Source organism: Thermobia domestica, chromosome 9 (assembly GCF_964235325.1).
Source record: "Thermobia domestica chromosome 9, izTheDome1.hap1.1, whole genome shotgun sequence".
NCBI lineage: Eukaryota > Metazoa > Arthropoda > Insecta > Zygentoma > Lepismatidae > Thermobia > Thermobia domestica.
The window spans coordinates 268,431,371-268,446,268 of record NC_137462.1 but is presented as its reverse complement, the minus strand read 5'-3'; the positions used below and the strand labels follow the sequence as shown (position 1 = coordinate 268,446,268).

At 35.6% G+C, this 14,898-nt stretch overlaps 1 protein-coding gene across 2 annotated transcripts in view; it reads right to left on the bottom strand.

Moving 5' to 3' along the window:
• Window positions 1-14,898, bottom strand: part of Pu (GTP cyclohydrolase punch) — a 162,357-nt gene that overhangs the window by 97,604 nt on the left and 49,855 nt on the right. For both annotated transcript variants that reach the window (XM_081726034.1, XM_081726033.1), the window contains exon 2: window positions 3,106-3,315. In XM_081726034.1, coding sequence (XP_081582160.1) covers window positions 3,106-3,315 — 210 coding nt within the window. The remainder of the gene's footprint in view (window positions 1-3,105; window positions 3,316-14,898) is intronic.

Below are 14,898 nucleotides of genomic sequence, written 5' to 3'. Positions count from 1 at the left end.
AGAAAATACATTAAACTACTTGAAACATCTATATTCACGATAAAGCAACATCCGCATAGACTTTTTAAATTCTTTTGCACAGTAAAGGTCGCGTTGTACCAAATGGAAACAAAACTGAATGGCACATAGTTGCTCGTAACATTCTTCGCTCATTTTCGTAAGCAAAATTTAAAAGACGAGCTCTTCCACTCCATCTCGTCAAACTGAGGTTGGCCAAGATTTGGCACGTACACGATAGTGGAAGAAGGTAGATGCGCAGTGTTGCCAATTTGTGAATTCTAACTATTCTCATTACTTTATTTACGGACCTCGTATACAAGAAGGTATTTATAATCACCGGCATGCTCCGGGTACCTTTACAACTGAAATTTTCATCAGCAATCCTTTTTACAAAAGGTAGATGAACCTCTGAACCATATTGGAGCAAGAGTAGAACGCGAAATAAAAATCCCAGCCTCACAGGGGGAGTTTGTGAAAGTTAATTTTATTAAGTATTTTGCTTCCAGTTACGGAGAGGGTGTATGAATAGAATTTTCGGGGGGAAGATGGTTTAGCGAGGAATTTAATTCCTTCCGGTGGTTTGACAAACATCTTTTGTACGTCGTGAACTTAATAAGGCGTTGAGAGTCAACAAGCTCCGTTAATAATGGCTCATCAACAATCGATAGGAAACGGTTGGCCCAGATTGAAAGCCAACAGACTAAGATTTCGTTGAATCCTTATTTCTCCTATTGCTACATTCAGAGATATAGCCAGCTAAAACTAATTTCCACGTGTTCTATAAGTCCCCAGTTAAAGATTTGAAAACTTTCGCTGAACACTTCGCACACGGAATTCCTTTTCTTTTAAATTTTAAAGACAATAACATTGAATAAGACTTATGCGCCTAAAATTATATACAACTTTCTATTAATAGTTCTTATGATATGACCAGACAAAATAAAGAACTTCATAGTTTAGCTACGATTGCTGAGAAAACTTATTTTCCAAAACATTCCTTTTGGGAAACCTATTACAGAATATATAGGATTTGTCCGGAAAGTAATAGGACTGAGTCGATTTAAAAAAAAAAAAAAATATTGAGCCAATCGTTACAATTCTTTAAAAACTTTCAAAATAGGCTCCTTCTGCGTTGATGCAGCACTGCCAGCGCGATTTCCAAGCATTGAAGGCGTCCGGAATAGCCTTGAGAGCCGCGGTGCAAGCTACTTGGATCCCCCTCTGTCGTCTCAAAATGCATGCCTTTCATCGGGCGTTTCAGGCGAGAAAACAAAAAGAAGTCCGGGGGTCCACATCTGGGCTGTAGGGCGGCTGCGGAATTGTTGGGATGCCGGCCTTGGTCAGGTAGCTGTTCACAAGAAAGGCAGTGTGAGCTGGGGCGATGTGATGCAGCTTCTAGTCGGCTCCGATGTCTGGTCGGACCCGATTGACCCTTCGTTTGAGTCTCTTGAGCACTTCCACGTAAAACTTGGCGTTGACGGTTTGTCCAGGAGGAACCAATTCATGGTGGACGATGCCTTTGATGTCAAAAAAGACAATGAGCATCGTTTTCACTTTGGATTTGCTCATTCTTCCCTTTTTAGGGCGAGGAGACACCGGCGTGTGCCACTCGGAAGATTGCCTCTTTGTCTCGGGATCATACTCAAAGATCCATGATTCGTCACCTGTGATTACGTTATTCAAAAATTGGGGGTCACTTTCACACATGTTCAAATTTTCTTGGCACAATTCCACTCGCCGCAATTTCTGGTCGTCAGTGAGCACTTTTGGGACAATCTTCGCGCACACCTTGCGCATGTTCAAATGCTCCGTCACAATTTCATGAACCACAGTTTTTTGGTAAATTTAATATCTGGGCAATTAAACGAATACTTAGTCGACGGTCTGAGTTCAAAACTTCGCGCACACGAGTAACATTGTCGGTGTTTGTCGAAGTCGAAGGTCTTCCAGCACTGTCTTCATCGGCGACCTCTTCCCGGCCCTCCGAAAAGGCCTTGTGCCACCGAAACACACCACTTCTTGCTAAAGCATCATCTGGGTAAGCGTGTTTGTTGATCATATCAAACGTCTCTGTCTCAGATTTACCGAGTTTAACACAGAATTGAATCGCGTACCTCTGCTCTAACGAACGCTGCATTTTCGGCTTGCACCACTCACAGAAACGTCGCGCGAAAAAGCCTGTCCTGACTCTCCGTGTGCTCGGAGACAACTGACCAGCCGCTCGTTCGTTAGCTACGAACGCCCTCTACCGGATCCAGCCCGCACACTCCGAAGTACAGTCATGGCGGAATAAAACTAGTCCTATTACTTCCCGGATAAACCCTGTATATATCTCGAATTTTATACGCTGTGTTAGGAAAGTATCAACATTTAGCATTCTAATGTATAATGGTTTCAGAAAAATTGTATTTTGGTAATTAAAGTATTTTGCTCTACTTTGTCAAAATAAACCGAAACTTATAAAAATAAAAATTTAATAATTAAAAGGTGAGGTCAAAATGTAAGGGAATAAGAAGTAAGAAAGTGACGGAAAAGTAAAAAAAAAAAAAAGTGACGGAAAAGTAAAAAAAAAAAAAAGTGACGGAAAAGTAAAAAAAAAAGTGACGGAAAAGTAAAAAAAAGTGACGGAAAAGTAAAAAAAAAGTGACGGAAAAGTAAAAAAAAGTGACGGAAAAGTAAAAAAAAAAAAGTGACGGAAAAGTAAAAAAAAATGACGGAAAAGTAAAAAAAATGACTGAAAAGTAAAAAAAATGACGGAAAAGTAAAAAAAATGACGGAAAAGTAAAAAAAATGACGGAAAAGTAAAAAAAATGACGGAAAAGTAAAAAAAAGTGACGGTAAAAATTAGGAAATTATAAAATTGAAAGTAGAAAGAAAAAAGACAAGTGAGAAAATAAGCAAATAATGAAAGAAGTGTTGACACTTTGCAATCTGCACGAATGTTGCTTATTCTTTGCTCTGTAGCAAATTCAAAAACAAGAGGTGCCACGAAATTTGAATACTTCCCGGTTTGAGCATTTATTTTTTAAAATATAGTATGCTTCTACATAATACATTTGAAGCGTGTGTACAAGAAACATGAAAGATGTATGATATAGTACATACCTTCTAAACTTTGGTCGTATCCTTTGGTAAAGAAAAGCATTGCTTTGGCCGCCCGCTCTGGTGTCTTCAAAAGACCTTGTCGATCTGGGTTCTCCCCTAGGCTGCTCAACAGGAGGCGGTAGGCTCTCGACATTTCCGGTAGAAGGGCTTCCCGAGTTGGAGGTTTGTGTTCTAATTCCAGATCATGATGAAAAATGCACTTCTCATGACCTAGAAATTAAAAGAAATTAAAAATCAATATTTTCAAAATGTACATAGGTATATGAATTCACAACATTCACTCCTAGAATAGATGTGACCATTCTTGAAATTCAGTGCCCGATATGACATTTATAATATTTTAACTTCTTGTGGGAATTGTTTCCAAATTCACTAGAACTCTAAAAACAACAACTCAAACTATTGATACAGTATTTTGAACTAGCTTCGGTGCCCTGAGATCGTATTAAATTAATACTCTTTACTCTTCTTCAAAGATTTATAAAAAAAAAAAAAAAAAAAAAAAAAAAAAAAAAATCGAAAGATGCGTATTTTGTGTTTCAAGGCACCGTATGTGAAAATTCATAAGTACCGCATTTTCGCATATCAGGCGTATATAACAAACTTTTTTTTAAAAAAATATATATATATATATATATATATATATGGGTGTGCTTATACATGAAAATATCATCCAACAACATAGCAGCACTTCAGTACATATGTACTTGAATCATGAATAATAGTTTAGTTTACGTTGCCTAAGTGAGTTATTGGTCCTTTCAAGGAATGTATGTATATATATATATATATATATATATATATATATATATATATATATATATATATATATATATATATATATATATATATATATATATATAAACAAACTATACGCTTCAAGAAAACATTTGATCTTATGTTACGTGTAGCTCAAACATGAATATATGTATATTTTTAATTGTAGGCACATATTAAAATTGTTTTATACACGAAAATATGGTACCCTGCAGCTTAAAGGAAAATGGTAATAGTCAAACTCCGTGCTTCAACCAGTTCTTTGAAGCTGATTGAAGTTTCTTCATTCATCCATCCATAGTTTCAAAAAGAAACTAAAAGTTGCCATGAAATTTAATAATGTTTAATATGAACGTTGCCATCATAATTTCAAGGTAACCCATTTGCGTCGCTTAAATGTCGCCACTGCTGTTCAGGGATCACATTTAAATCCCCAAGCAGATGTATGAGGATAGTTCAAGAAATACAAATAAAAAGCCACAAGACTTTTCTGTCAAACTTAGCAAATAAGAAAATGTGAGGACTTACCAATACTGCACATGTACACATTATGTACATATATTAATACTGCCTATGTACTTTGTCTTCTAAACTACACATTTTGTTAATTTGTTTATTGAAGTTAGCATAACTTTTCAGCACTGAGGCTAAATAAAACCTGGAATTCAAACTACTGTAACGCTCTCCGAGACTCCGTGCATCGATGGAAGACACGCTATCCTCTAGACATGGGCGGCCGAAGGGGAGGGTAGGGAGGGGCCCGAGCCCCCCCTCCGGCTCACAAATATTTATTAATTTTTTTTTAGGATTTTCTTAATACAAATAAAAAAAAACAAACTTAATATAGCAACCTGGGATTTGAGTCCCCTCCCCTTTAGATAATTTTCTTTGGGCGCCCATGCCTCTAGACAGCAAGGAGAACCGTTCATTCATAGCCCAAGATATTTTAGGTGATTTGACAAATACTATTAACTCTTCTTGTAAGAAAGAACTTTTCACTGTAATTATGAAGTCTGTCTACATTTGAATTGGATTGTGTTTCAGGGATTCAAAGAGAGGTATTAGAAAAAACCGCTGCACCTGGACTGGCTGAATCAGGCTAAGGAATTTTATGTAGAAGAAACTTAACACTATCTGAAATGTCAGTTCTTTGCACGGGAAGAATTGGTTTATAACAAATATCTGAAAGACATTTAAACCCGCTTCACTCACTCAGGATACGCATCTAAATCTAAATTAAATTTAAGAAAACAAGTTCATCCAAATTTTTGAAAATTAACTGCAAACTGTGCAGTCATTTTTCATGAAAAATTTAGCTTCTGATTCTTCCCTTAGGATGTAAATTTCAACAAAATTAAAATAATAACCCTAGGTCGACCCAAGTGTAATCTATTTTCGAAAATTGATAAATTCTTCAACCATTAGCATATTTTTGGCATTTTATTAGTATAGACTGGGAAATTAAAAGTACTTGTAGAAATCGCCCCCTCCCCTTCCGAGAACTGAAATTTGCGAAAACACTTATATTTCCAAATTTTCTAAAATGAATTTACGTATATACAGACATGCATTTTCGTAACTTATGTTTCTGAAATACACTACTTCTAGCATAAATCTTTAGCCTCGTTTCCCGCCATAGGAAATGCATTTTAAAAAAATTAACTAGCATAAAAATTATTTCCTACAATTACCCAGAAGTATGCCAAGGCAACTGAGGCAAGTCAACTATGTGAATCTGTGTAAGCTTCATACAAAACATTCTACTTTGTTACAATATATCTAGAGAAATTAAGTGGGTGTGTTCGCGTGTAACCATTAAAAAAAAAAATGTTAAATCTTTTAGTTAATAATTGACCCTTACCGGCGTTGTAAAATGAGTTTTCTTTTTTTTTTTTTTTTTTTTTTTTTTTTTTTAAATAACCAAGTTTCAGCATCTTGTACAGACTTATTGACAAAGTAAGGTTCAGAAGAAAAGCATTAAATTTCATCCAGATTTTTTAAAGACTAATATTACGTTATAAATTTTGTATTTAAGTTGTTCCTTTACAATGGAAAGTACTATAAATTCTTAGAAATCAGAATAAAGGCAAAGGCCATACATACCCTTGAGGATGCTGATGAAACAAGTTCAAGGATTACATAATGATTCAAGTTTCCCTTTTTCATTATCTCGGCTAGGAACTACCGCAAATGAAAGTAACATTTAACACCGAAACAATTTTAATTCGTTTGTTCATTTATTAAGAGTTTATTAAAGAAAAGGAATATGCAATAACCTAGATTGTTATCAGTGGCGGATCCAGGGGACGATTGGGGCGATTGTCCCCCCCACAGGAGAGGAAACTTCTTAGTTTTATATATAGATAAAACCCATCCCAGAGTTTGGAGCTCTTAAAAGTAGCTCTAAGTAGTACAACCCACCTCTTCCCCCCAGAAATCAGTCCTGGATCCGCCCCTGATTGTTATACTGGAATTCCATTGAATTGAATTAATTCAACAGCCAATGAATATCTGGTAGTAGAAAAAAATTAAATACAATAAAAGAAAAGAAAGCAACAATACCCAACAAACTGGATATCGGAAGTTCAATAATTTTATATTTGATAATTATTAAAGAAATTGGTAGTGTCTAGATTTCTTACCACGCTTCATATTTGTTTATTTTACAAAGGAAATCTAGTTAATCCAAAGTTCCTATATAATGTATTGACAAGTATTGAATATACGAAAAACAAAGTAACTGAAGTAGCGCTGTCATTATGAAAATCTAAGAAAAAGCGTTTATGAAATTCTGGAGGCCCTTTGCTAAGTAGAAACAAGCAGAAACAGCTACATTTTAGTTCGCTAACTAGTAGTACCGTAAACTGGGATTACTTTGAAAGTTTTTTTTTTCACACTACTCTGTTATTTATTGCAATTTTTCTTATGACGTTTCTAGAGCTTAGTCCACGTTATCTTTTGCTGCAGTCAAAATTTTATTCAGACTGAAGGCTCCGAAGAGCCAGAATGTGCTGTCTTCAAGTAGCCCCGCTTTTGGGGATACCTAAAAAAAATGTCTTTTCATAGTAGTAAGAGCTGTGTGAAAAATGGGACTATTTGGAAAGAACCCCTTGCAACATTGCACTTTCCTGAGAAGATTCATGTGCAATATGCCTATGTTTCTTTCATAGTAATATATTCCTAGCCCGTTAATTTTTTTTTTTTTTTTTTTTTTTTTTTTTTTTTTTTACAACCCTTTAGTTAAAGACAAATTGTTGAATCAATCAAAACTACAGTGGTAAGCTTGTCTTCCTGAAGGCTTACAGAACCAGTAAAAAAAATGTTTTTGCAATATGTTTTTATAAATAAGTTTTTCAAACAATGCAATTGAAATTTTGGCAAATTCCAATACACGCATAAGCTTTTTAGACTTCTTTAAGGCACTTAAAAACATGCTCTACATAATTATGAAATTTGTGTATGTATCAGATCAGTAATTGCCTTACGTTGGTTTACAAAATTATACTGCAATTGATACTACTTGTCCCTTCTGACAGCTCGCGGCACGTACGTGGTGCTCAATGCTGCGTTGCCAGCTTTTGCGTCGGGCATTGAAACACGAAATATTAACTGCAATTAAATGTCAGTTTTATAAAATTAAACGACACGAAAGAAAACTAAAAAGAATGCTCTCAATAACCAGCAAGTCCACTACTCAAGTTGACATTCGGCTAAAACAATGTGCATTTGTTTATATTCAAACTGGCAACATGCGAAAAGGATGGAATGTTTACCATTGCAGAGCGAGAGAAATGAACCACTATAATTGGCTGAACGTGCTGTTGCCATAGAAACAGTTCTTCTTGCCTGATTGTTATGACGACGTGAAGGGAGAAAAGCAGGAACGCAACTGTCAGAAGGGACAAGTTTTATCAAATGAAGTGTAGCTGGTACCATTTTTACAAGTGTACATTTACGTTAACTCTGCAAATATCATATGGCACTATAATAATAAATAATAATCTAACACAGTACGATAAGGACAAAAAAATCACATTGGAATTCTTTGCTGCGGTCATATGAAAAAACAACCTGTTCTGAGGTTGTAGGTAGGTTCAGGCAAAACTTCAATAATGTCATCGTTGTCTATCCTCGGATCAATATCATTTTTAGTAGAAAAATGGAAGGATTTTTTTTTTTAAAAAATGGTCACAGATTGTCCCAGAAAGGAAGTGGAAATTTAAAACTAATTTGTCCTATTAGGAAACTTCTGAAAGCAATGACATTTAGAACAACCAGGTAAAAATTACTTTTCATTACGGAAACACAGGGACAATTTACAGAAAATTAAAAAGTATCAATCGCTGTGAGAATTTTTAGTCCAGTCTATAAATAAGCCACAGCACTTATGACCATCCATATTGTTTCTTTTAGATGCCTACTTTTCATTGGTCTGGAGGGAAACGACATGTCAGTTCTCTCATTATTATACCATAAAACACACGCACAAAAAAAAATGTCAGTTTTCCAAATAGCTCCAGATTTTCCAAGTGACCTTAGTTTACGGTATCGTGCAAAGGATGTTGGGGAAGAAGACATACCTAGCCAACGTACTTATGACCCTTTTCAACTCCAAGTAAGATAATTCTTGACCTCAAATGGAAACACCATGAAATAAAGTGAAATATGCAGCTATTAGGAACGGGCAAAACCAGTTTTATAAAATCCGGAAACCAGTTTGTAGAAAAACATTTCGGATTTTTTCCAAAAACTGTTCGGTTTTTCACCGAAACTGATAAAAATCGTAGCAGTTTTGATAGAAAAGCGGAAACTTAAAAACTGGTTTTATTGAAAATTTTCAAATACCTGTTTCGTTGTCGTGCCCACCCTGTACCCGTAGTCGTTATATGTCCAAATTAGGTTTTATACGAAAAGGAGAATGATGTAGTGAAAGTGAATTATGAAATTAGTGAAATGAGGATGTGAGCTGTATAAAAGAAATATGTATAAAATAATGAATTGACAGAATAAGGTATTTCGAATATGTGCCTTTCCATTATGTTAAAATGAATTTAAAATAAAGCATTAATTGCAAAATTATAATAAAGCGTACTGTGGTTTGCTCTATTTGAAACAACTGTTTGTCCGTCCGCTTGATAAGTATCACGGCAAAATATTTTTCTGAATTGATTTAGCGTCCCCAGAATAGATTCTCTCAGCCCTTATCTCTATTTGAACCGATAGTAATAGAAATTGACAACTTCCGGTCCATTCATTGTTCCAATTATAGGTTCATAAACCCACCATCCCCACCGAGACAAAATCCTTCACACCAGATTCAAGCGCTCTACCACTGAGGTAACATTCCATAAGCTTTATAAGGACACAGGGTTGGTAAAAACCATGATTTTTATTGAAAAAAAAAACGAAAAAACCCGGTTTTTTGGTTTAAGTCCAGGTTTTTTTGTTTAAATAATTTGCTCAATGTATCTATATTACACAGACAGAAATAGGTTTGTTTCTCCTTGATGTTATTATGCAACAACGTAGTTATACTGGAAGGGGTCACATAAGCTAAAGCGGAATCCAAACCGCTTCTCGGCTTACATCCGAGAGAAATTGTTCACCATTTGGACTCGAAACCGCGACTAATTGACCACAAATGCGATGAGTCTGCCGACTCACGAACGACTCCTGATAGTTGCACTGATCTTTATATACTTGTTAATATAACTGTCAAGAGTCATTTCAGAAGGACAAAAAGATAAACAGTTGCACAAATGAAACCATTACACAGAATTATATATAAATCGGGAAACTCCCGCCTTAGCCATTGGGAAAATCCTGTTATTACTTTAAATGCAAAGCAATAATGGAAAAATCCCGTTATTGCTTGACATGTAAAATTTTATGGTCAACTTATAATCAGTGCGCTAAAACTGAGATATTAAATTACGAAATTAATAAGTAGATATCTTTCAATTAAATTAAAACAAAGTCCAATCCAAGCTAATATTGGAAGCTACGTAGACAGTCGATAAATTTTGCCAATTTCTGTCAATATGTTCAAGCAACCTTAGCTCCTTTATAAAACAGGCATTCAGGCAAGCAGAAATATACAATTTGGTTTAGTTTCCTATGTTTAGGTTTAACATCCTTATGTAATATGGAGGTTATCAAAGAAAATACTTTCACTTAAAGTCACATCCGAATCGCTACTTGGTTTACACTTGAAAGAAGAGTTGTGCTTCGACCGAGAATTGAACATGGGACACCTTGATTAAAAGGTGAAAAGGAGATAAAACTAATGCAGATGGTATGATATGTGGAAAAGTCACCATGAAGTTCATACGATTTAAAGCATTTTTCTTTTGGTTTAAACCAGCCAACCCTGTAAGGACATCACAAAATCAATCTTAAATGTCAGAGAGAATACTTCGTCAAAAGAGGAAATTCAAGTTTCCCACTAACTAATCTCATAAGTTACAAAGTTACATCTTATAATCAATATTACTTATTTAGTGTGTCCTATATTTAAACATTTCCCCCCGAAATAAATCACTTTCCGTGTAGCTACAATACGTAATTTGGTTACATGTTTTGCTATGAAGTAACCTCACGCATTTTTTTTATTCTTCCTCTGTGTTCTACGCAATATCCACTCCTGGAAATAAAAAAGTATCATACTCTGTTCATCAAAAAGCCATTGGAGCGTTCGATTCCTCAATGGTTGCCTAGCAACATTCTCCGAGCAACAAAAAAAATCTTTTCCGATCTGCTTTTGCTCATAATTCTTCATAGATTACACCCAGCGACCTTTTGCCGAAAAAAAGATTGCTCTATCATTGTTAAGTTGAGGAACGATTCGAGATTTGAAAGCTACATAGACGTCGTTCTTCCCCAATAGTTAAAAGGTTCATTTAAGCTATTTTATTGTATGTTTTAGGTCAGCTGTCATGCCATCTCTCCAATAGTGTGGAAACTAAATACGAATAATAGCCTAATTTTAATCATTTGAACAACAGTTATGTACAGGCTTCAATTAGTTTCTAGAATTGTCGCATGTGTGGGATGTGTCAAGGTAGAACTATTAGTTATGGTAGGGGCTATACAAGGGCTGTTCACTTAATATATACCACAGAGACACCTAATCGCTCGTGCTTGTCCTCTTCCAAATACTTTTCTGCTGTATCTATACGGATTCCAACATCGTCACAATCGCTGGAAGCAATCTTGGATTGCGCTGGGGTTCCCTCAACATGTCCTAGATAGTAGTCAAATTTCCCCACTATTCCACTACTACACGGTATTTTGTGATATGTCAAATTGCCTAGAGCCAGCTAGGTTAACGAAATTCGACTAGAGATTGATAGGCTAACGAAATTCGGTCTACTACTATAAAATATTTTTAACATATAAATAAAGAGAGCGACTCAAAAAAACAACCTCCCACATTTGAAAGGCAAACAAAAGTATTGCAGATAGAAAGTTGTTTATTAAAAAATATAAAACTATTGAAAACAGTTTGTTCTACTTTCTGTTCTGTTCTTACACTTCCTACGAAGCCCAACAGCTGCAGCATGTTTTCTTGAACGTACTGGAGACTGCAAAATTGACTGTCTCACATGCTCACAATCAGATATTCCAACAATAAACCTACTGTTCGGAAGTTCTCGACTCAGTCTTGCGAAAGGAACATTTTCACTACGCAAACTATGCGAAAAGCTCTTTGCACTGTAATCATACACAACTGCTGTTTTTGGAAAACATTTCGACTGCGTACGCACGATGAACTCTTGACCAAACCATAATGACGACAAAACTGGAGGAGAGGTGAGCGAAAGCTATGACTCCTTGTTTTTACACTGAAAACTCTACAGCCGATCAACAAGTGGTCGGTTTTATTGGGTGTTATTTACAATAATTTTAGTATAATTGCTGAGTAATTCAACACACAATAGGATAGAATTAAACTGCTTTCAATACCATTTAATATATTTTTGATTAAATATCTTTAATGCTTAGTTCCATTAACCTTTAAAATGTGGAGGGTTGTTTTGAGTCACCCTGTATATTTGTATGTGTGTAAAAGATGTGCAGTAGGTATACCGATGACAGTCGTCTGGTGTAGTATGACCAGACCGTACCAGTACCACAGAAGTGGCATGACCCATATGGTTGAGTTCAGCCCGATAAATGACTGTCTCTCGCCGCCAAGTGACGTTTGAAATTCTATACTAATCCTGATCTTAAGTCATACATTGACATGGAACATACAGCCGATAAGGTCATTTCTCGTAGCAAAAGTGCGCAGAAACCAATTTTAAATTGCATAGAAGTAGGTCATTATTTTAGTAGTCCTTAACTATTATAGCCAAATTCATTCAGAATTTCTTAATTTATAATTTAGAATCCTCAAAACTAGCTTTAGATATAATGTTCAGTTCGATCAAAGTTCATAATCTATATATTAAAATCCTAGGTTTATATGTTTGTACCCAATTCTTTCGACAAAATTACAAAATTCGAGATCAGAAAATTACAAGTGCTAGAAATTTGCTATTTGCACTGGTCTATTTCAAATTTTATGTAGATTGTCTAGTTCTAATTGATTAAAAAAAAACATTGTCATTATTACATTCGTAGGGGTACACTGGAAGTGTTGATTGTTTTTTTAAATAAAGCACCATATCCTACCAGTTATACATTCCAACACCACATTGTATATAGGGGTTGTATATCTCTCAGGCGTTAGTTTCATGGACAAATTATAATGAAAAACGAAGGATAACCATTTCTCCAATCTAAGATAAATCTTTATTGTTTGGAGTGTTTTCCTCAATGAACACCATATATCACTGACATTCTCAATTATGCATGTAATGTATTTGCTTATTACATATTGCATGCAAGAAGAAAGAAAACACTGATCATACATGAATTAGAAACTCCAACCGGAAGTAGGCTTAAATCTTGCAAACGGTGCGAGATATTGAACAATAACCGAAAAAAGCTCTCCTTTATGATACCTCTTGCAGATTTTTATCAAGACGTCTTTCACTTGTTCCTGTAAAGAGGCATGTACAGATGTGTGGGATGATAAGGAGATTCATGGTCATATGCGAATGATGCGCTGTGTAGAGCGCAGAGGTTCAGATAATAAACCAGTGTCCAGAGCCGGATTTAGCATTTTGGCGCCCTTAGGCCCAATAATTTTTTTCCGCCCCCTAGTCTGGTTAAAGTTACTTTCCTAAAAACCTTTATTAAATAATTATATCAGGCCTATATGTTAATTGCTTAAACAACACTCCACGATGCAATTTTATCATTTGCAAGTTTCTTGAGGAACTTACTTGGTTCTGGGCTTAACAAAATACCGTTAATGTATTAACAAAAGATTGGTGAAGTTTACCAACAATTATTTGTTCCAATGAACTTCAAAATCAGAATGCTTTATTAGCCTGATTTTTAAAAATCAATTCAAAAAATATGTTAAGTTATGGCTATTTTTATTTCTAGATATTTTTAAAACTTTCTCTCGGCCGTGCGCCCCCTGGGAGCTTGAGCCCATAGGCCCGGGCCTACCGGGCCTATTGGGAAATCCGGCCCTGCCAGTGTCATTGTCCACCCTACCGAAGGGAAGCTGAAAACCCGGCGCATAAATTATTTGGGAAACTACAGTAATTACCAAATGTAACAGTTCCGAATTGAGCATAATTTCTGTGATTTGGAAAACTCAACTAAGACAATTTGTTGAAATCCAGGAAGAAAGCACAACAGCCGACTATCAGGAAATGACGCAGGAAGATGTTATACGCACAATGCATCATATACTTAGAAGAAACAATTCACTGTACTTCCCCGGAATGTTCTCGTTATGTCTATAGATTGGAAAATCTTACAAGAGAAAGAAGAGAGTGAATCATGAGAGTACAATACAAGACTTCTAGGAAGGAAGTAACGGTCAACTGGCAAAAGAAGTCTGCGACCTTGAGCGTCCTCGATCCAGTAAACGCCTTTCTCCTAGTTTTATTTCCCTCAGGTACTCACGAATTACATCATAAGTAAATATTTTCTCTTTTTTTCTACGGCGACCGCCAGGTATGGGTCGCTGGGCTTCAAGAGTTACTCCACGGTGAAAGGCGTTACGATTTAACTACAACATGCTTCAATAACAACTTTTCATAGTTTACCAATAAAAGTTTTTTTTTTTTTTTTTTTTTAATTTTTGAAAATATTACATTGCATCACTTGTCGATTGGCTGCGAACAACTCCTTTTCCTTTCTTGAAAGACATACATTAACCATGTTTATTACAAAAACTGTAGCATACTTTTACTTGATCTGTTCAAATTTGTTCTTTGAAACGTTTAGCATCTACGAGTAGAGCCCGGATTTCCATGCACAAACCAACCTCGAGATATGAATGCAAATATGCATGAATAATATCAAAAATACGCATTAAAATTTTAACATACGAGCTGAAATATATACTAAGAAAAAATTTCAATTGCTTTCCATACCTTAATGATGTCTATTGCAATCAACTATGAATGTCTTTAGGTTTTCTTCCGTAACCCTCTGCGTTTATCAGGTAACGTTGAGCACGATCGAAGATACACCAAGGGAAAAGATTCCTTAAGTCCCCGGGCCATTCCTGAAATATTGCTGGTAGCGAGTTTGTGGAACTGCTCCTTGCAATCGTACTTCTCGAAGAATTACTTATGCCAGCTGGCAAGGACGTACATAGGGAGTGGATTCTGGGGATACAGACTCGAAATTCCGACTTTTCCATAAAGTCGCACTAATTTTAGAATTGATTTTACAAATTTTAACATATCTTCATATTAAAAATTAAATATATTTCAGTTTGATGTCCCACAAGTATGCCATTTAAAAAATGAAATGAAATCTAAGTTTAACGTCCCACGGTTATGACGGTTAGACTAAAGGAGACTGTGATAATGAGAGATGAGTGAAAATGGTGGAATGAAGAAAGTGGGAGGAAACGGGAGAACACCGAGAAAATCCACGAGC